Source organism: Mugil cephalus, chromosome 1 (genome assembly GCF_022458985.1).
Source record: "Mugil cephalus isolate CIBA_MC_2020 chromosome 1, CIBA_Mcephalus_1.1, whole genome shotgun sequence".
NCBI lineage: Eukaryota > Metazoa > Chordata > Actinopteri > Mugiliformes > Mugilidae > Mugil > Mugil cephalus.
Window position 1 is genome coordinate 49,596,141 of NC_061770.1, and position 23,429 is coordinate 49,619,569.

Here is a 23,429-nt window from a genome sequence, read left to right on the forward strand (position 1 = left end):
ATGTATTGTAGTTCTGTTAAATTCATAACTGGAACAGAACAAGAATAACATGTAGAAATATTCATTTCTCTTCAGTCTTTGAGACCCCACAGCGCTCTCATCAAACCGTCACCAACTCAGAAAAAGTCTGCAGAGCCCTTGACTTCTCCACTGGTCTGCAGCAGGTTCCTCAGGTATTTTTTTCAAATAGAGAGTGGTGACATCAAGAAGATCTAGTCAAGCTTCATTTAGCAAAACCCTTCAAATCTCCTTCTCTCTTTGCTTTGACAGCCTTTCATGATGCCGGCGTTCCAGGAGATCAACACCCAAAACAACCCTGCAGCTGCAGATACCACTTTCAAGGAGATAGAGAAATCATGTATGTATTGTAGTTCTGTTAAATTCATAACTGGAACAGAACAAGAATAACATACAGAAATACATCAAGTCAGCGTTATTTGTCAGTGATCCTCTTACTTCTCCTCAGTCTTTGAGACCCCGCAGCGCTCTCATCAAACCGTCACCACCTCAGAAAAAGCATTTGGCTTCTCCACTGGTCTGCAGCAGGTATCTCAGGTTTCTTCAGTTTGAAATGATAGAAAGTCATCAATTCTTAAGTTTAACCACCCAGATATATCTATAGTTTTTTTCTCTGCCTGTTTTCTATTAACTATTTTTGCTGAATTGTTCTAGTGTCAATAAATTAGGTATGGTTGTATGGTTTAGGTGGAGAAACTCTGGGAGCATCCAACCATCACAGCTCATGAAACAGTAACTGGCCCAAAGAAGAAAGAAAATGATGAAGAAAAAAATAAAGAGAGGAAGAGCCTCAAACTACAAAAGGTACTAAATTCCAGATGTTATGTTTTTTTATTTAATGCTCTCAGCCTTGCTTTTAACACACAACACCATTATGCTAATGAAGATGGCAACACCAACACCAATTGATGTATTTTTACAAAAAATGATTGAAAAGAAGAGAATTGCAGTTTTATGAAAAGTGACTCAAAACCAATGCCAAGAATACACTAGAAGACATTGTGTATTCATAGTAGTATCTTCATGAAATATTTATATTTTCATATTTTTCATGGATTTTTTTCAATAACCTGAAAGTGTTGCTGTAAGACTCACACAACCTCGTCTGACTGACACTTAGGTGTTGATCTACTCCATCAGGAATTTCATTTGAACTGTTCGTTTTTTTGTTTTTTTTTTGCTTTCTTTCAAGGCAAGACATGACAGGGTGAGAGCAGATTTACAGCAGAAAATTCATGTGAGAGAGCAAAAGATGGCTGAATTCAGAACATCTGTTACAGCCTGCAAGGTAAGCTGCGGCAGCTGTTCCACTTTATGATTTCTGTCATGATTTTTCTGTAACATCTCAGCAATTTTCATCACTCTTTTCAGGGCAGTTTGGATGCTGAGTGGCTGGAGGTTAACAATGTTTTCTCAGAGGTGATGAGAGCAGTGGAGGATGCTCGGCAGAAAGCCCTTCAGCCTCTAGAGGAGAGGTGTGTGCATGCTGATTTGGAGTTTCTGGAGTTACAATCGTTGATCTGATAAAAGGCTTAATGTCTTCACAGTTGTGGATTGTTGAGGCGGTTACAGCACAGTAGACTGTACTAAAACAAGCTGTCTAATGCATTCATTTTAGGAGACAGAAAGTGAAAAGAGCAGAACGAGACCTGGTTCACAAACTCCAAAGAGAAATTGATACACTTAGAAAGACCATCAAGGAGCTGGACAAAAATCCAGACTGGCAGGTGAGTATGATGTGAACGGCCATAAAAAGGCCAGAATTCTGGCCTTTTTATGGCCGTTAACATACTGGCACCATTACAGTAAGCTTTTAATTCAACTCAGACCTTCATCCAACACACTATTACTCTGTCACATGGACAGGGTTCTCCTCTAACAAACCTGGATGATTTTACTTTCTGGGAAAATGCAATGGTTGACACCTCATCCTCCTTCGGGACCCTGAGAACAGCGACTTCAACAATGACAAAACAGATTCAAGACGCACTGGAAAAACTCTCTCCTGTTGGTGAGTATCTGTCATTGGACTGTATTTAATTCAGATAGCGTCATTTAATGAATTGATTCTTATGACAATTTCTATTTCCACAGAACTGAAGAGGATCCCAATATTTGCAGGTGTGTACTTAAATGAAGCAAAATGCTAATTTTTCCTACTCTGTTTACTCTATTGTATCGCCTCTTGTGTGGAAGACACAAAATAATATGGTAAATAACAGATGTTCAAGTAGTTAAGATTGAGAAAGAATTCACATTGTTTTTCTTGTGTGACGAAGGACTTGAATATGCTATCTGTTGTGGTCTTTCCTAAATTATGCGTAAAATGGATAGTTTGAAACAGTAGGCAGACTATTAGCTAATGCCACCAAATGGTTAATTGTTATGTGAGCTGAAGAGTGTGTTATGTGTGATGTCATGATGGAGCAGTTATTGGTTCATTAACATCAGTAACATGTGTATTAGCATCAACATCTGCCTATATGTATCATTGTAGTTATACAGGTACCATTTAGTTCTTTTCATTGCCAATTCTGAACTGTATTGACCAATATTAGACACTGATCCGACATTAAGTACTTTGATATGATTACTAAGCTGATTGCCAGTAAATGAATTCTTGTTCACAGCATGTTCCAAGGCTATCTCCAACACTTAATTATGCCAGTTACAGAGAAATGAAAGAAAACGTACTGGGGATCTGAACAATTCAGTAATTTGGCAATTCCCAGGTTTTCCCTGACTAACTGCGCTGGTCATTCAGACTGATAAATTTGACAACTTTCTCAGATATATTTGTTGCTTAGCAAATGTCTTTGTGTTCTCTATGATATTTGCTGCTCCAGGTTTTCCATTTGTCTTATTGAATACTGGTGTTGAAACTGGCAACAGTAGTGGGACTTTTCAAAAACACTAGCTTTGCATACTGCACACATCAGTGTTTTCTGATGGTGTATAGTATAAAATATTTCCAAGTTGCTGTATTATGTCTTTACATTGGTACCACAGAAGAGTTCATTTCTAACAGTATAAAGTTATTCAGAGCAGGTCAAAATTTCAACCATTTCCACACTGGAGTAAAGGAGATAAATACCTGTTTTTGGCAGTAGTGGAGGCACTACAATCAAGTTATCAAAACAACCAGCTACAATGGTCCATGACAGTTCTGATGTTTCTGTCTGTATTCAAATTGTTTGCATTAGCACTGCATCCTGATTCTGTTTCCTTAATCTAATTGTATTCTATGTGTAATTGCAGTGGATGTAAAGCTGGACCCAGCCACTGCACATCAGAGCCTTGTTCTTTCTGATAATGGGAAGAAAGTAAGAGATGGCACAAAGAAGCCCAAAGTTCCTGATACTCCGGAGAGGTTTGATTTGTTTGGTAGCGTCCTGGGATGCAACAGCTTGACTTCTGGAAAGTCGTACTGGGAGGTGGAAGTCAGCAACAAAACCGGCTGGGATCTGGGTGTAGCAAGGGGCAACGCAAACCGCAAGGGTAACCTCACGCTTAACCCTGAAAATGGTTACTGGGTTACTGTACACTTTGAAGACAAGAAGTATGCAGCCTTGACAGCACCACCAGTCCAACTGTCCCTGAAAGATAAACCTCAAAAAGTGGGGGTGTTTGTAGATTACGCGGAAGGCCTCGTGTCCTTCTACAATGTGACAACCCAGTCTCACATTTACTCCTTTACTGAGTGTTTGTTTGATGGTGAGATCTTCCCATACTTCAGTCCTCACCTTAAACAAGATGAGAAAAATGCTGACCCTCTGATTATATCCCCTGTGCAAAAGAAGAAGTGATTGTTGCTGAGGTTCCTGGTGTAAGTCTGGGTGGATATTTCCTGTGGTATTTTGTGGGTGATCATTTCAACAAACTTTGTTCTACTGTAAAAGTGAACTTTTTAATATTTTGGTCTATGGGGGTTAATTTAGTTTTCTAGCCTTTGCTGCAGATGTGTTGGCAAACTGATGGCATGACCGATGCAGGCCATAGTGGCCAGTACTGTGTTCTCCCAGTTACTCTTAGTAACTCACAAATTCTCATTTTATGAAGGACATATGTGGGACATCAAGCTTGTCACTTTTACTGGAGGCTTTGTCTCTGCAGCAAGCCTAGATAGCATTGCACTGCTAGTAACGTTATTTGTACTAGCTAGCTAGAATAATCTTTGAAGGGTTTTTGTCATTTTATATAATGGTATTGGGAACAATGACCCTTCCCTGAATATTTTTTATCCGTTTCTGATTTAGATTTTCTGGTATTTATGAAATGTGTACAGTCCCAGAGAGGGGTCAATTTAATGCTTCTGTGTTTTTTATAATAAAGATGAAGTTTGACACTACTTTTGGAGCAGCTGAGAAGCGCTCAAGACCTTTCTGAATCCCTAGACATCCTTGTCATATTCACCATCATATAAAATGTGAAGGTAAAAGTAGGTGTTAAAAACACACAGATATTGAAGGATCCTGAAGTTGGTCAGTTGATTACTATCGATAACAAATTGATAACAAATGCAAATTGCAAAATGCAAACGTAAAATGCCAATTGATACATTTTCTTTCAATACTGTCACAAAAAGACAGTTGCACAAAATGTTAAATCTAAAGGTAATTTGCAATAAAAAATGTATGCTAATCTAAAACCCGAGACATTTTGTATTCACATGTGGCTATTACTTGGACGATGCTAAAATAATTTCTTTCAACATTGTTCTCTTGCTTCACTTGCATTATATAACTAAAATAAATGCCCTAAATGCACTTGAGTCATTGTTTGTTAATGTTGTGTAAAGTGTACATAATACTACTGTTATATGGATAAACAAGAGAAAGTGACCATAAAACTGTCAGTGACAACAGATGTGAGGTGGGTGCCATAATGCCTCTCTGAGATCTCTGACAATATGGATATATTGTCTTCACACTTCCTTGCGTTGGCCAAATGACACTATTTTCCAGGGGATATGGACAGTGCCATCTTATGACTTTGGGGCCACCGTCTGTGCAGTACGGTCTGAGAGTGGAGCCATGATATTGATGACAGGGCCGCACTTCCTACAGACTCACTCACGTTTTCTTTAAATAATACAGAAACGTTCTCCTGTACCTCCATCAGTCACAAAGAAATGTTGGAATATGCAATGTACTTTTGCCTCAACTCTCACGAGTTTCACAACATCAGTCTAATCAATTTTTCGCGTCTACTGCGTCTTCAGATGCAGCACCCGCTGTCGGATTCAGAGGATACCACACGGATTTGCTTGGTTTGCTTCTCAATGGCTTACAGAAATGTCATCAATGTTGCAGTCCTCTGCCCTGTGTGAGGTGTACCCCATTCTCGTCCACTCTGACAACATTGCCACTGTTGACATCATAAATAAATGTCGTTTCAAATTCCTTGACATCATGCAATTCAGCACTAAATTAACCTGCTACCTCTCCATATTCAGAGGAAAACCACTCAGAGATAAACTTAGATAACATATCTTGTGTCATTGTTTCAAAGTCATGTCAACCTCTTCATCATCGTCACTGTCTTTTTCTTAACCTACAAAAACCTCAGACTAAAGGTAAATTAGGAATTTGGTTTTTGAATTTAAAATGAAACAAGCTTTTATTTATTACATTTTTTAATTTTAGAGTCTAAAGCCAAACTTGAAATATCAGGAAGTACACAGAGCGGACATAAGTCACTCCATTGTTGGTTTTAAATCATTGTTTAATCTTCCAGATGAATAGGTTGGTCAGGGAGCCTCCACCTAATCCACCTCTATTCACAGTAGTGCGACCTAAGGTCAAAGTGAGGAGAGGTACTAAGGTACTAACTCTTTTGACTTTACGTAGTAAAATAATAGATTGGGCAAAGCAGACTCAGACTGAAGTGTATTTTAATACCTCAGTGGGACATAGACATAACCTATGCATGTAGCCTACAACAGTACGAGCCATTTATACTTTGTTAGTCTGACTCCCTCTGTCAAAGCTCCATCCAAACACTAGTCAACGCTGTGTCTTTTTTGCCAGTCGGGTTAATTATTGTGTCACTTTCAACGAAGGCAAATGAAACTAAGATTTTTAGAAATGCAGCAGAAGAAAAACTGGTGCAGTGATTAACCAGATGAAGACTTTTAATGTGAAGCAGCAGCCACAGTCAGAAAAAGTTCTGTTTCCATTAGCAGGACTTGTGTTGACAGCTCTGATGCAGACTACTTTATGGGCAACTACTGAGAGAGACTACAAGTTTGAAAATTGTATGTTATAAATGCACAAGGAAATGATCAGCTGATCATAGAGCAGAGGAGGAGGCTCAGGTAGAATTCAAATATTACTATAGCAGGGAATTACACACTATCTGGATTTCATTATGTGTAAAAACAAAAGCTAAAATAACCTCCAAACCTGGGTGGTCCTGCAACCAATCAGAGTCATTTTGTTGTAAACAAATTCAACCCTAGGTCCCTGATGAGGTGAATCATAACGGTAACACTTTCTATGAAGGTTGTATTTATAATGCCCTATGAATGCACTCATAATATTTTATAAGGTGTCTATAAAGCATTATAATGGTCATTATTACCATCTATACATATTCACAAGTCGTTATAACCAACTTCATGATGCACTATGACAACTGGTTATGAATGATTATAAATTTAATCTGAATAGTGCATTATAAATATGTCAATATCTGCCTAGTCACTTGTTAATTTTATGATGCATCATAACTACTTTGCTTTGCTAAATGTGCATAGTGATGCATAATGAGTTTTGACTTCTACTATAGTGCTTTATATCTGTAGTTATAAGTATATGTAATAAAGTTATAATAATGTATACATCTCCCTACAGCACACAGTCATAAACAGCTATGCAATTTCATAAGTGCTATTTGTCAGCGCTAAGTGACAAGAATATGACACTATTATTAACACATATAAGTTACATTGAGTAATTAAAAGGTGCAATGAACTAAGCACTGAGTCTGGCATCTTTACCCCATATGCACAATGTTAATATCACAGGTGTTATTTGTCAGCTTTAGGTAAATTAGTGCAAATGAGGTGTTGTGGATATAAGATTATTATAAACAAATATGAGGCACAATGACATGAGAGCCTGGACAGTAAAGACAAAAGGAATGTATTTATTTCACTTTATTTTCATTTAAACCAACACACATAATCAGAATGATTATCAATGTTCTGAGCACATTACACAAACACATGAAACACATGAAACAGGCCACAAAAGTGGCACGGCGTGGTCCTAGAGATGTGGCTCTTAAAAGTGCCTTTGGGTTGGTGAGGTGATTCAGGGTCAGAGGTCAGGAGATGGTTTGACAGCAACTACAAGAAGAACAGAGGCAAATCTTTAGTGCTCTAGCTGGGTTTGTTTTTATGCAGAAAGTTTTGATTGAAAACACATAAGCAGATCACGTTTTTTGTTTAAAGCAGCATAATGAGACATTATATTACCGCATATCATGCAGACACCGCATATTACCCGTAGGTGGCTTAAGCTAGCTACACGAAGGTTACCAGACACGGCTAGTTTTAATTCACAAATTAGATCGTTTTCATATTCTTGCGTTTAATGATTGAAACCATCATTCCCCTAATACGTAAACCATGTGCTTCATGTAAGCAAAGTAAGGCATTAGCTCACAAAACACTAGCTGGACAGAGAGACAACCTACCTGTCCTGGAGAGGACTCAGCGAAGAAAGAGCGGAAAACCCGCAGTCAATGCTTTACGACAGTGTAACTACAGTATAACTACAGATATAAAGCACTATAGGCGAAGTCAAAACTCATTATGCATCACTATACACATTTAGCAAAGCAAAGTAGGTATGATGCATTATAAAATAAACAAGTGAGTAGGCAGATATTGACATATTTATGATGCACTATTCAGATTAAAATTATAATCATTCATAACCAGTTGTCATAGTGCATCATGAAGTTGGTTATAACGACTTGTGAATATATATAGATGGTAATAATGACCATTATAATGCTTTATAGACATAATATAAAATATTATGAGTGCATTCATAGGGCATTATAAATACAACCTTCATAGAAAGTGTTACCATAATAACCATGTTGCTGTTACTCTTCTGTCTGTCCACACTTAAAGCGCATCTAAATGATTTGATTGGGATACTTGTTTTTTTCTCGGTAGCAATATTACAGCAGACTAAATATATGACCTGTCTACCTGCTGGTGCACTTTCTTCTGGCTGATCTACTGCTTTAATTGGTCTTGTAATAGCAGGATTTCATTTCATCCTTAATGTAGTTAAATACTAAATTGCTTTTTGGATGCATTTCAGAAAGACATTCAACTATATTCCATTAACGTATCTGAATGCCTGTAGTTCCTTCCTCTGAATTGTGTATCTCTTCTTGTTCCATGTTCCACATCAGAGATGCAGTACTTGTATGAGCAGCAGAGAGTGCTGTTCTCATGCTTCTTGTTCTTTATGTTTTAAATAAAAAGTTGTCCTTACAACAGAGTTGTTACCTTAATGTAAACACAGTAACGTCAGATCAGTAGTGAGACGTGCAATAAATATGGGTTGGGAAACTGCCTTCAAGGAAAAGCCTGTTTGCAGCCTCAGGTTTGTTTTCGCTGAAATGAAACTGAAAGTGTTCAGCAGTCAAAGAGAGGAGCGAGAAATGAAAGACAGATAACAGAGAGGAGCGTCGAGGTAAGGGAGGATAAGGTAGGCTGCTGCATATCTGCTCATTTCTTATTACTTGGTCATATATAATATAATTTGGCTCATGTTGTTAATTTTATTAGTTAATTTTATTTAACCAAATGATGTATAAAAAGATATTTTGTGTGGTGTCGCTTACAGATAAGTAAGTTGTATGACACCATAACCACAGAACAGAGCTTGGTGCTACAATGCAATAATACAAATACATGCAAACCACTGGGTGTGTGAAGAATACATCCAACATACCGTGAGGAGTGTATGTATTACCATTTATCTTTAGGCTGCCCTTTATTTCTGCTGTTAGGGTTAGGGTTGGAAATAGGGTTAGGGTTAGTAGTTGAAACTAATCAAGCTTGCAGAGCAATTCGTTATTCTTTCTTCTCAATGTGTATGAAGTTAATATTGACTCCTATTCCAGTTAGAGGTTTTCTCTTATCGATGCCATTGATTAAAGTAGATGCAGACTCAGATTGCAACATATGATATTTGTAATACTATTTTCTTTGACTACATCCACACTTACACATGCCACCACAACACTTCACACCCGATGCTTCCTGTATCACTTCCTGGCTGTGGGGTTAGGGTTAGTGTGTGTGTGCGTAGTTGTACAGCTATCCTTCTGAGGACCAGTTGGAGTTTGTGGGTAAGGATTAGACAGTTAGTTGAGATGCTTCAAGTTAGGGTAAAGGGCGAGGAAATGCAGTGTGCCGCTGTCCTCACTAAGATGACCGTACAAACATGTGTGTTAGTGTCCATGTGTGACCATCCGTGTGTGTAATCCGGTGCAGGATTTGCACAACATACTGAGTACCACTTGTGGGTGACCAATCACCATCCTGCACATCCAGATAGTTGACTGAAAATTAAACCCTCACTGACATGAAAGAATTTATGAGGACTTAAAGAATGAAAATGTTTTATGTGAGGTTTTTAAAGCTTTGTGGTCTGAATTTGAGCAGAAAAAAACTCAAACTGGGATTTAACTTGTTCAAATGTCTGTACAAGGATAATAAGCTTAGGAGTTTCCTTTAATACTATACAAGCCAGGGACAAAATGAAGGGAAAAAATATGAATAATTGTGAGGGCAAATCCTGTTGCTGTAATAGAAAACCATTTATTTGTACCTCTATAACCACTCTGGGGACTATAACTAATGTCTCTTTCTGTCCTGTAGAAGCATGTCACCACTGTGAATGTGAAGCTTCAAGTTCTTTCCTCAATGTCTTACACAGCACCACAAAACATATTCTTGCATGTCTCATACAGAAACGTCAACATGAGCTTCGTTTGCCACTGCGGTTGGTCCGGTACAACCTACCAGGGTATGAGAATTCACCAGGGGAAGAAGGGATGCATGCTGAAGGGGCTGAGCATCCCTCAGAATGAATACTATGGTTCACTTCCTAAACTTGTTTTGGCTCCTCCACTGAAAATAAAAGATCCTTGGATTGACTTCTTCAACACTGGTGAGTGCTGTCCATGTTGTGTACTGTTGTATCTGTCCATGGCCATTCTGTAACGTACAGTGTCACTTGTGGAGCCTTTGCACTGCAGAAACTCCAATATCTGTCCTAATTCAGCTTATTTACACAAGCATCATCAACCATATGATGGTTAACCAACAACTTCTTACTCCTTTTTACAGAAATATTGCAAAGACATATACTGTGAATATGTGTTAATTTTTGAAAACAATGTTAATTCTGGCCTGAGTAGTAGCCTAGTAGCCTAGTTGTTCATATTTCTGAACATTGGTCAACAAACAAGTCATCTCCTATGATAATAGGAGCTGATAATAACCTCACAAAATTACAACATGAAGCCTTTTATGAGTTCCTGCACAATAACTGCACATTAATTCTCAAACAGATGATTCGTCATACAACTTACCAACTTCAATTTACCAAGGCCTGACAATTCACCAGAGAATGATGGGACCCGCGCCAAAGGGAATGAGGATCCCTGAGAATGAACAGTACATCAGGAGACATAAGTGGGAGGAACCTTATCGAGAGGACAGCAGGCTGTTTATCAGTACTCCAGTTAAGGAGGAGGTATGTTTCTGTAATGATGAGGTCAAAACATTTATATGACCAACTATAGGCAAAGCTTCTTATTCTATTAACCTTTACAGTCATCAGTTAAAGGATCATGTATATGGAAATAAATAATCTTGCACCTCTCTCCGACAGAATATACTCATATCTCCAAACCTGATGTATCAAAGAGATGCCAAGCAAGATGACTCAATAGAGCTCTTCAACTCATGTGTGCATCACGTTTTATTCATAACATTCAATAACACAGTTAAAGAACTTCCTTGTTTTTTAAAGGTAAACTATTCTCTTTCCTTACAGTGATTGAACGCCAACAGCTTCTAATGGGCGCCAACTTGAACAATGACCATCAAGGTTTCACCACTGGTGCACAGGTGCCTTTGATGTCTGGCTTGTTTGAATGTCCTGATATGGAGAAAGACCTGTTTGAGCTCAAATCACTTTATTCATACACACCATTCAAACCTCCTTCTCCCTTTGCTTTAACAGCCTTTTCCGATGCCAGCGTTGCAGGAGATCAACCCTCAAAACAACCCTGGAGCTGATGAAAGCACTGTCAAGAAAGAAACATCATGTATGTATCGTAGTCCTGTTAAATTCATAACTGGAACAGAACAAGAACAACATACAGAAATACCTCAAGTCAAGTCTATTTCTCCTCAGTCTTTGAGACCCCACAACGCACTCATCAAACCATCACCGCCTCAGAAAAAGCCCCTGACATCTCCACTGATCTGCAGCAGGTACCTCAGATTTCTTTGTTTTCAAATGATAGGAAATCATCACTTCTTAACTGTATCCACCCATATGTACCTTTATACTCTTTTCTTTCCTGTTTTCTTATAACAACTCTCCAATGTCAAACCATGTAGAACTGATCTAAACGTTGAGGCATCAGTTGTAACACTGTTACAACTGATCGACATATGATGCTAACATAAAGTTCCCTAGATGTTTACTGCGAGGAAACATTAGTAACAACTTTGGTTCCTACCACCAAATTCAAAATGCCGATAGATGGAGTGATGATTGCATTTTCTTTCCTTCATTTAGTGAAACCCTTCAAATCTCCCTTTGCTTTGACAGCCTTTCATGATGCCGGCGTTGCAGGAGATCAACACCCAAAACAACCCTGTAGCTGATGAAACCACTGTCAAGGAGATAGAGAAATCATGTATGTATTGTAGTTCTGTTAAATTCATGACTGGAACAGAACAAGAATAACATATAGAAATACCTCAAGTCAGCGTTATTTGTCAGCGATCCTCTTATTTGTCTTCAGTGTTTGAGACACCGCAGCGCTCTCATCAAACCGTCACTACCTCAGAAAAAGTTTGCAGAGCCCTTGACTTCTCCACTGATCTGAAGAAAGAAAACGATAAAGAAAATGATAAGGAGAGGGAGACCCAAAAACCGCAAAAGGTACTAAATTTTTTGTGTTTGTTTTTTTATCTAAGCTCACAGCCTCGCTTAAAGATGGTAACATCAGTGCCATTGACTGCTATGTTGGTTGATCCACCAGTTTGTCCATACTGATGTATCGAAACATTTGCTACCTTCAATTGAAACTTGGGAAACTTGTGATTGCAACGTGGAAAAGCATGAAATGCTCGCCGTTGATGTTATGACATCACTGAGTGCACTGCTGCTAGCCAACTGTTGGTGCCTGACATTGTACAGAAGAACAATTTAGCGAGCGAAAGCTTTAAAAAGTATAAAAAGAAAATCTAAACAATAAACTACCATATACAGTACAGACAATATGAACAATGTGTATTTGTGTGTGTGTGTCTGTGTGTGTGTGTTATTTATATTATAGTAAGAAAATATGAAGAATATACAAAGTAAAATAATGATTCAATTAATTAAAAATATAAAATAAGTATTTAAAAAGAAATAATAATAATAATAAATAAGGAAAGAAATCCCCACAGGGACCCGAGACCTTAATATTAGGAAATAGCAAAAATAATCATGATAATAGTAACCATCATAGTTAGATCTGTCATTCCATTCCTCCTCCCTCTCCTTTCATATCTGTTGGTTATAGTAATAATAATGATGACAATAATAATAACAATGATGATGGAAATAGCATTATCCATAACAACAGCAAGAAATTATATATATATATATTATATACCATATACAATACTAATGGACTGATAGTGAGAGCAAACAACATCAACTGCTACAACACTTTCTCAAAACCATTGCTTTTGCGCAAATTAGAAAATGTCAGCAAGCTAAACTAAGATGCTAACTGTGTTATTATTAATACTAGCAAAAAATCAGTATGTTGGCCTTATGGTTGTGACTTGTGATGTTAGCAGTTTGCGCAAAACACCATTGGTTATACACTACAGTGAAATTATCGCAGAAATTCACTCCAGACCCAGTGGCATCTCCCTTAGGAGCATCAATAAATTTAATTCATTAATACGCAGGATGAGTTGTTACAATCCCTAGTGCCAAGATCTAAGGCAAAACACATTTGGAAACCGAATCCAACTGAAGAAGAAAAAGAGATAGAAAGAGAGAGAGAGAGAGAGATTTTTTTGATTTTTAAAAATACACTTTATTTACATTCTTAGCATCTTTACAGTGGTGTTACAAAAACGATATTTACAAAGTGTTATTTTGTATGTTTTGGCATATTAAAAAAATAAATTATCCAGTGAAAACTTGTGTAAACTTCAATTCATTTTCATTTACTGAACAAATTATGTTTTTATAGCACCAGTGCTGCTTAAAAGTATCCAAATCTCCAATGTGTTTATAAAATCTGTATTCGAGCCACAGTTTGGCCCTGATGTTGCAGAGCCAGAATGACCTGGCTTCCTGTCCCTCTCTGTTCTCTATGCGTTTCTTTCTGCTAACGTAAATTGCCATTTTTGCTTCTCCTGACAGAAAGTTTAGCAGCAGCCACTTTTCTCTGTTTGTCTTTTTATAGCCAGCACACATGATAAAAACCTTCTCGGAGAAAACTACACCAAAACGACTAAAAACCAATGTTAAAAGAGTGAAGAACTCTGTGAGTCTCTTACACTCAATGAAAACATGGTAGATAGTCTTTCGTACGTGGCAAAAGGGACACTTGTAACTAACAGCAGAATTAAGAACAGAATTAAAAGCGTTGGAGGCAATGTCACCATGTAAAATCCTCCACTAGAGGTCGGCAGTCTGTTTTTTAAGGGGAGGTTTGTATAAAACATTCCACTGTGGGCCGGGTCTAGTTTCCCCAGCTAGTCTTTTACTCCACGCTGTGGTCGGTCTGTTGCTCAGTCAAATTTCTGTAGATTCCCCTGACACAATTAGAGTAAAAAGTTTTTGAGTCAGCTCGGTGTAATGTCAGTTTACTTTCGTTGATGACGGTAAGCAAGGGGCCGGTCAAGTCTCCTAGTCTGGGGTCAGATAGATTTCCGGAAAGGGGTCTGTGGAGTCTGGGAAAGCTTTCCCCTGGTTATAGTCCATCAGGAGGCTCCTTTCCCTTCCAGAGAGCCTTTGCCTCCAGAGCTCCAAAAACGTTTTAGCAACCCGGACCGAGCGCAGCCCCAGCAGAGAGCCCCGGGCCACAGCATTGCTCAGCACCGGCCCCACCGCATCCACCAGCTGCTGCAGGCAGAGGGTCTTGGTCTTGCACAGCGCCACCATCAGGTCGGGTGTGACGCTGCTGCTAATGTCCAGCCTGACCCCGTGCATCAGTGGCTCCTTCAACAACCAGTGCAGAGAGTCAGACTTTTGGCACCTTTTTTGATTAAAAAGGACCCAGGATTTAAAAACACCCTGATAAAATGGAGGCAACCCACTTAACTTTTTAAATCAGTTAAAAACAGATCATTTTCGGTAAAATGTTCCCAATAAAAACATGACAAAAGAGCGGGGAATGATCTGAAAACCCCGTGGGTAAAATTCTACACAACTTAAAAGTATTAAAATGATGTTTAAAACAATAAATACGGTCAAGTCTGGCTGAGGAGATCCTACTCTCTCTGAGGTGGGACCATGTGTACTGTCTGCTGTCTGCTGTCTGCGTGCATCCTCCTCCACACATCCACCAGGCCATGAGAGTGGACCAGCTGCCTCAAAGCATACTGGGATGCTGGATGAGGCTCTGCATAGTTACGATCTAAAAGTGCATTTTCAGTACAGTTAAAATCCCCACCCACGAATAAGTAATCCTCCGAGATACAACTTTTTAAAACATCATTTACTTTTTGTAAAAACAGCTTCCTCTCTGCACCGTTTGTTGGAGCGTATAGGTTGATAAAAACAGCAGTAAAATGTTCAAACTGAGCTTTAGTTAAAAGCAATTAGGTGCTCGACCTCCAGTGAGATTGTCCGCTCAGCTTCTGATGCCATTTCTGCATATCTAGCTCTCTTGCGCTCATTAGCTTCCTCAACTCTGTCTTCCCATGAGACAGTAAGTTCAATAAAATACACTAACTTCTCTACCTTCAACCACAACAACAGGACCTATTTGCTGCGGCTGCTTGTTATTTGAGCTGGGACGATCGGATGTTCTTTTATGTCTGTTATAGCTGCCCTGTGCTATGCTTGATCCTCAACGGTTTGGTCTTTTCTCCCTCCCATACAAACATAATATGCCTATTCCCCTTTCTAGCAGATAAGGAATTTACTTCTACCCATGTTTCCTTAATTGCAGCTGCTAAGCATTTCAGCAACTGCACTAACCCTGAAACCTTACTGTCAGAATGTGGTGCATACACATACACAAGAACACAGTGAGCAGGCAGCATCCTCCCCTAACCACTGATTTTGATTCTGGGGAGATGGCAGTACATCATAAATAGCTCCTATCATAAATCTCATCCTGCTAGCCTTCCTGTTCAACAGCTCTCTCCACTTTTCTCTACACTCTCCTTGTTCACCCACTGTCCTTGCTAAGCCTGTGACACTGCCTTAGCATGTCATACTGCTTCCTCTTTCCTATGAATTTCCCCCACTACCATCTTTCTCTTTTCTGCTACTGATGCCTTGCTACACAGAGGTTTCCCTGCACACAGTCCCAGGCCTCCACACATGACCTATGTGTTGTACATGACCTATGATATCCCTATGCCTGAGGCAGCCTGCTTCCTCTACCGCATCTTTCGAATTCCATTTCCTCCCTGTACTAACCGTGGGGGCTGTATACCTAACTACTGGATCTTTCAACTGTGTGAGTGTCATCTCAAGTCTATCCTTACTGCACTTAAACTCCTCTGTCAGACTAGTTACTGGGAGCTCCAGTATGCCTTTCCCTTACAAGACTGCACAGCTTAAGCAGCTTGGGACACCAAGCCATCTCCTGACAGATGAATTGATCATCCTTTCAAGCTTCTCCATTTTTGACAGAGGAACCTCATAAACTGTGGTCACATTAGCCTGGGCAATAAACCAAACTTCATACACCATAACCTTAACTTTCCTGGGAGCCCTGAGCCCCTATCCTCATTTATAACAAATCTCTTATCGACTACCTTTCCTTTAACAAATGAAATGCTCTTAGACTTACTCGGCTTCACTTTCATCCTAGCCTACTGCAGCCTTCCCTGCAGTTTTCTCCACCAACTACCCATTTGGGGCCCTAATAGTCACCTCCATTGCCATTGTAAAAGCTAGTGCAGAGAGTGTACATCCTGCCCCTCCACCTGCTGCCATATTGTAGTGAAGACCTCACACAACACCTCGTTTGACTGTAGACACTTAGGTTTTGTTTTACTCCATCAGGAATTTCACTTGTACCTTTTTCTTTCTTTTAAGGCAAGACATGACAGGATGAGAGCAGATTTACAGCAGAATATTCGTGTGAGAGATCAAAAGATGGCTGAATTCAGATCATCTGTTACAGCCTGCAAGGTAAGCCGCCACAGCTGTTCCACTGATTTCCGTCGTGACTTTTCTGTAGCATCTCAGCACTTTTCATCACACTTTTCAGGGCAGTTTGGATGCTGAGTGGCTGGAGGTCAATGCTGTGTTCTCAGAGGTGATGAGAGCAGTGGAGGATGCTCGACAGAAAGCTCTTCAGCCTCTAGAGGAGAGGTGTGTGTTTGGAGTTTCTGGAGTTACACTCGTTGATCTGATAATAAGCTTAATGTCTTCACTGTTGTGGATTGTTGATGCAGTTACAGCATAGTAGACTGTACTAAAACAAGCTGTCTAATGCATTCATTTTAGGAGACAGAAAGTGAAAAGAGCAGAACGAGACCTTGTTCAGAAACTCCAAAGAGAAATTGATACACTTAGAGAGACCATCAAGGAGCTGGACAAAAATCCAGACTGGCAGGTGAGTCCACTGGATCTAATTCTAGCCTTTTTATCAAAACACACTGGCACCATTACAATAAGCTTTTAATTCAACTCAGACTTGCACCCAACACACTATTACTCTGTCACATGGACAGGGTTCTCATCTAACAAACCTGGATGATTTTACTTTCTGGGAAAATGCAATGGTTGATACCTCATCCTCCTTCGGGACCCTGAGAACAGTGACTTCAACAATGATGAAACATATTCAAGAGGCACTGGAAAAACTCTCTCCTGTTGGTGAGTATCTGCCATAGTTTGTATTAATTCAGTCAGCGTCATTGAGTTCATTGACTCTTACGTCCATTTCTATTTCCACAGAACTAAAGAGGATCCCAACATTTGAAGGTGCGTATTTAAATGAAGGAAATTGCTTATTGTTCTACATTTTTACTCTCTTTACTGTACTGTATTGCCTCTTGTGTAGAAGACACAAAATAATATGGTAAATAGCAGGTATTCAAGTAGAAACATTTTAAGCCGTTGCCTAAAATGGACCCTGATGAGCAGCCAGATTTAAGTCATCGCATATCAACAATATTCCCACAAAACTTTAGTTTGAAACACAGACTTACTATTAGCTTGTGGCAGCTTTGGCATACAGTGAACTTGGTGAATGCAACCATAGGTCGCCAACTTGGACCTATTATTAGTTTCTGTTTAATGCCACCAAATGGTTAAGAGTTATGTGAGCTGATGAGTGTGTTATGCGTGTTGTCATGATGGAGCAGTTATTGGTTCATTAACATCAGTAACATGTGTATTAGCGTCAACATCCGCCTATATGTATTATTGTAGTTATACAGGTACCATTTAGTTCTTTTCATTGCCAATTCCAATGCATATTGACTTACACTGACACTGATCTGACATATTTCGATATGATTTTCAAGCAGCCAATTGCCAGTAAATGAAATCTTGTTGACAGCATGTTCCATTGCTATCTCCTGCAGTTTAATTATACCGGTTACAGAGCTATGAGAGATAGGTCAAGGGAAAACATACTCATGCTTGTTCTTGCTAATGTTATCTTACAGGAAATCAATTTTTACATTGGTACCAGTCAAACAAAGAGTTCATTTTTAACACTACTTTTAGCACTACAATCCAATTATCAAATCAACCAGTTACAATGGTCCATGACAGTTCTGATGTTTCATTCCGTATTTCAATTGATTGCATTGATTGCATCTAATTGTATTCTATGTGTAACTGCAGTGGATGTAAAGCTGGACCCAGCCACTGCACATCAGAGCCTTGTTCTTTCTGATGATGGGAAGAAAGTAAGAGATGGCACAAAGAAGCCCAAAGTTCCTGATACTCCGGAGAGGTTTGATTTGTTTGGCAGCGTCCTGGGATGCAACAGCTTGACTTCTGGAAAGTCGTACTGGGAGGTGGAAGTCAGCAACAAAACCGGCTGGGATCTGGGTGTAGCAAGGGGCAACACAAACCGCAAGGGTAAACTCACGCTTAACCCTGAAAATGGTTACTGGGTTACAGTACACTTTGAAGACAAGAAGTATGCAGCCTTGACAGCACCACCAGTCCAACTGTCCCTGAAAGAGAAACCTCAAAAAGTGGGGGTGTTTGTAGATTACGAGGAAGGCCTCGTGTCCTTCTACAATGTGACAACCCAGTCTCACATTTACTCCTTTACTGAGTGTTTGTTTGGTGGTGAGATCTTCCCATACTTCAGTCCTCACCTTAAACAAGATGAGAAAAATGCTGACCCTCTGATTATATCCCGTGTGCAAAAGAAGAAGTGAATGTTGCTGAGGTTCCTGGTGTAAGTCTGGGTGGTTATTTCCTGTGGTATCTTGTGGGTGATCATTTCAACAAACTTTGTTTTTTTAAACTACAGATTAATGCAGATTTTATGATATTGTGCTGAAGAAGAACTTGCCAAAATGTATATTTTCACAAGACTTTATTTTATGTTTGTCATAGAAATGTTAAATGGGGGAGTTAAATTTCCCCTGTTCAGGAAATTAGCTATAGAGACTAAAACATTTGTACCACGCGGTTTATTTCTGCAGGAAAAGTGGACTTTTTACTATTTTGGCCTATGGGGATTACCTCACTTCTTCAGCCTTTATTGGTTTTGTCTCTGTAGCATTGCACGATTAGTAACAATATTTGTACTAGATAGCTTGCATAATCAGTATTTTTTTTGTTGTAGTTGTTGTTACTCAGAACAATGCCCCTTTCATGAATATTTTGGATCCGTTTCCGATCTTGATTCTCTGGAAATCTATGAAACGTGAACAGTCTCAGGGAGGGGTAGTTCTCATTAAGTTAAGGTTCCTGTGTTTTGCATTAAGTATTTTTTGCCGATGAAGATGAAGTTTGCCACTACTTTTGGAACAGCCACCATCGCATAAAAAGTGAAGGTAAAAGTAGGTGAAAGGTAAAAACACACAGATATTGAAGGAAGTCACAACAGCAGCCGCAGTTGTGAGTTGTTTATCATTGATAACAAATGCAGTGTAAAAGGCAGCTGCACAAGTTTTAAAAAGTTGATGACAATTTGCAAAAAAAAAAAAAAAAAAAAAAAAAAGCTATGCTAATCTAAAACCCAAGACATTTTGTATTCACATATGGGTATTACTTGGACAATGCTAAAATAATTTCCTTCAACATTGTACTCTTGCTTCACTTGCATTATATGACTAAAATAAATGTCTTAAGAGTGTACTTGTGTCATTGTTTGTAAATGTTGTGTAAAGTGTGAAGTGTTCATGATGCTAATTCAGTGTACATGTGGATTACAGCCACTGACTGTATAAAATATGGATATAACGTCTTCATACTTCCTTGCATTGGCCAAATTGACACTATTTTCCAGGGGATATGGACAGTGCCATCTTATGACTTTGGAGTCACAGTCTATGCAGTATGTACTCTTTTTCTTACAGGACTGATTTACTGAGCAAAAAAGAAACACAATCAGTCTGTGTTTTGTGATTTGTGTTCATGTGTTTCTATGGGTTTAACCTGCACATGCAGACAGCACACGTGTGTGTACATTTACATGGCAAACTAAGTTAAAAATCTAATCATAACTAGCCAAAGCTGTTTTGAGTTAAAAAAAAAAAAAGAAAAAAGAAAAATGAAGTTTCAAAGATAGCCCATTGGCTTGCCATTTTTTAAACATTACCACTGGGCTGCAACACTTTCTGTCATAAGTGGGTGGAAGAAAGGCTCTAAAGGTAACCCTGATGATCGCCCAGCATGGTTAAGACTTGAGCATTCCCTTTGCAGAAGCACCTCTCTCTTGGCTCTGTTAAATAGCCCAACTAAGCCAAACAAGGCAAGCTATGGAGCAGTACTGTCATAACTAATATGGAATCATAGTAGGAAATACATAAGAGCGCCTGTCACCTATTTAGACGGCCCAATATGTAACAACCATGCATTCACCCCTGGTGTGAGTGATTCTGTTTTTCTTATGTGGCACCAAAGAAGAATCTGTGACTTAAATGATCTATATAGATGGTATATTTGCCTCTTTTAGTCAACTTCAAAGTATGTATGCCATCCCAGTGTCTGATTTGTTCAGATACATTCCATTACGGGATGTCGCCAGGAAAAACTTTCAAAAACAAACCTTGTCACGATACATTCAAGTTATTAACAAATTTGAACCACTTAGTCGAGGTGCCATGTCGTTTCTTTTAAAAATTTTTATCAGCCCTTGTTGAAACACATGCCTATGGATACTTCTGCACACAGACGAGCATGGGCCAGTGAGTTGAATGAGGAGAGAAGGCTTTTGGGAACAATGACAAATATAAATGACTGTTCAGTCAATGTTCAATCCAACAACATCACCATCATGTATCAGGTGCAAGATTTCTGAAGGAACACTGGCACATACCCTTTGGTCATGATATTTTTCAGTGTTTTTCCAGAGCCTTGAAGAAGAGGGATCAAGTAGCAGTCTATCTGCTGCAGCTACATGTCTGGCTTGTGCTGTACAGTAACAGGTAAATCTTTTCTACATTGTAGAGTAGATGTCTCCAGACTGTCTCAAGAGTGTCTCAGTGGACTTGCTTTAGTCAACAAAAATCATGTGGTTTCTAGGCAGATGTCCTTTCATGATACCTCAGATGGCGCAAGTTAGTCCAGACAAAAATCTTTGAGTATTTGTTATTGCTATTGTGTGTGTTTGACATATGCTGTTTTACACATACTTTGTTTAGGTTTGTCTAGGGCACCAAAAGTGCTTTTTACAAAATGCTTTATTGTATACGAAAACACCTTACTAAGTATTGGAGAGACAAAATATTTATTGGAAAGATCATATGATTATAAAAAAGATACAGACTTTATCCTTTTGTGAGAATGATTGTCCACAAAACATTTGAAACACAGAGATGATCCCAAAAACCTGATAAACCAACAAGCATTCAAAGCTAAACAAATTCAGTTAAAGAGTTGATGACTGGTTATATGATGAAATGAAATTCAAAACTAAATCCATCATAACCATACACAAAAAGTGTAAAGCAGTATTGCAGTTCCATTGCGAAAATAAGGCACCCTAAGTTCAACAAAAGCAGAGACACGACAGATCTTCAGCTTGATCTGACTAAAGATGAGAATTAGTGCAGAAGCTCAAATCACAAAACATCATAATGTGGTAATTACACTTCAAATTCAAATGGCATGTTAAGTTCATCTATTGATGCTCACATTTGAGCGACCAAATAACCAGTGAAAGTTGTGGGTAAGTCACCTCCCCAAACATGTGTATTAGCAGCCATGCGGATGTACACACGGTCTCCTTGAGTCAGCTGAAGGGAAACTGCATTTCCTCCATTATCAGCTCCGTCCTCTTTTGACTGGTGATCTGAGGTGTCTACTATTAGTTCATTGTTCTTGTAGAGCCGCAGATTTACTGGATGTTCTCCTCCAGCATGATAGAAGAAGGAGAAGTAATAAACACCTGCAACAGGTGCTGTGAAGACACCTGGAGAAATAACAGGGTGTTGGTGACATTTGTTGTTACAACTACAAACACAGTTTACGGCCAAACTAAACTGTCAAAATACCTCAGGATGGTGCTTTTTTAATGGCAGTTTTTGCTGTGATCATAACAATTTGCATTGACATACATGCAAAATCACACGATTGCTGTTTGTGTCTTATTATATTTAAGGAACAAAGACATAGATATTGTAAATCTTACCTGTTGACTGACTGTAGGCACCACCAATGTTCGTAATCACTCTTCTGTAGATTAAAGTTGGGTCTGTGTTGAACGGCCCAATGTTTTTATGTCCTACTCCTACTGCTGCACTGAATATTACCTTGATTCTCTCTGTGAAAAACAAAACACTCATCACAAATTTGTATTAACACATTTTCAGAGTCTGCATGTTCGCAAAACCCGAGCAACTTCTTGCCTTTGCTGCTTCTTTGGCAGGACCTGTAATGTTTCAGTTCAATAATTTTATCAATAAAAAGGTGACTTTAATGCATCTTTACCTTTGTTTTGCAGCTCCACAATCTGCTTTTCAGTGTCCTTGAGCCTGGTTTCACTGTCTGCCAGCTTGGCTTCAGTGTCCTTCAGCCTGGTTTCACCGTCTGCCAGCTTGGCTTCAGTGTCCTTCAGCCTGGTTTCACTGTCTGCCAGCTTGGCTTCCATAGATCTGACTTTTTCGGTCATGGCACCAAACCCTATAAGGAAATCACATAGGCCAGGTTCGCATGGCGAACATTCGGTAGCATCATCTTCATCCTGGGCCAAACTCAAGCCACAGAACACAATAAGACACAGTGTGATGGCAAAATTCATCTTCATAGTTCACTCTCCAGAACACTGAATAATGCTTCCCTGCGGCTGCTCTTATTATATGTTGTGTATTGATCATCTGTTAAAATTTAACACCAAATTGTCTTTAATATCAATACCTATAAACTATTCAGTATTCAGTGGAACAGCAATGAGTAAATACCGTTGATGGATTCTGTGTTTGTTTTCTAGGTCTATGGCTTTGAGGGGGCGGGGTTTGGAGGTAATGATGCAGATGGACACTGACACGAACAAATGAAAGTGTTCTTTTAATGACAGCAGTCAATATAACAGCTGAACAATTATTTGAACTTTTTCTCTGAGTTCGTTCGACACTTTTTTGCTACGTGTCCTCTGCTGAACTCCGTCAATACATTTGACTGCACTCCTACTTACATCAAACACTATAGTCAATTTTGCAGAAGAAGACCAGGGACGACCATCTGCCCCTCCTCATTAAAGGCAACTGTGTGGAATGTCATACGTTCCTCAGCATCCACATCACA

General features: G+C 39.1%; 3 protein-coding genes across 4 annotated transcripts in view; 2 read left to right on the top strand and 1 right to left on the bottom strand.

Moving 5' to 3' along the window:
* The window catches only part of LOC125020092, a 38,177-nt gene that overhangs the window by 3,448 nt on the left and 11,300 nt on the right, over positions 1–23,429 (top strand). The window contains exons 6-15 of one of the 2 annotated variants that reach the window (XM_047605386.1): positions 76–173; positions 271–358; positions 467–546; positions 706–822; positions 1,211–1,306; positions 1,390–1,493; positions 1,637–1,745; positions 1,885–2,029; positions 2,113–2,139; positions 3,277–3,402. In XM_047605386.1, the coding sequence (XP_047461342.1) occupies positions 76–173; positions 271–358; positions 467–546; positions 706–822; positions 1,211–1,306; positions 1,390–1,493; positions 1,637–1,745; positions 1,885–2,029; positions 2,113–2,139; positions 3,277–3,402 (990 nt within the window). Of the gene's footprint in view, positions 1–75; positions 174–270; positions 359–466; positions 547–705; positions 823–1,210; positions 1,307–1,389; positions 1,494–1,636; positions 1,746–1,884; positions 2,030–2,112; positions 2,140–3,276; positions 4,790–23,429 lie in introns of those variants that run through there. The other variant, XM_047605377.1, reaches the window with a different exon arrangement.
* On the top strand, positions 8,430–19,820 carry LOC125020124 (E3 ubiquitin-protein ligase TRIM35-like). The gene is made up of 16 exons (XM_047605414.1): positions 8,430–8,753; positions 10,024–10,223; positions 10,627–10,811; positions 10,950–11,025; positions 11,115–11,188; positions 11,304–11,388; positions 11,478–11,557; positions 11,901–11,988; positions 12,097–12,236; positions 16,581–16,676; positions 16,756–16,859; positions 16,995–17,103; positions 17,222–17,366; positions 17,448–17,474; positions 18,345–18,894; positions 18,939–19,820. The coding sequence occupies exons 2-15, from the start codon at positions 10,034–10,036 to the stop codon at positions 18,890–18,892; spliced, it is 1,947 nt and encodes a 648-aa protein (XP_047461370.1). The 5' UTR covers positions 8,430–8,753; positions 10,024–10,033; the 3' UTR covers positions 18,893–18,894; positions 18,939–19,820.
* On the bottom strand, positions 21,818–22,932 carry LOC125020175 (complement C1q tumor necrosis factor-related protein 6-like). Its single transcript, XM_047605474.1, has 4 exons — positions 22,786–22,932; positions 22,617–22,680; positions 22,318–22,449; positions 21,818–22,098 (listed from the first exon to the last, which is right to left on the bottom strand). The coding sequence occupies exons 1-4, from the start codon at positions 22,930–22,932 to the stop codon at positions 21,818–21,820; spliced, it is 624 nt and encodes a 207-aa protein (XP_047461430.1).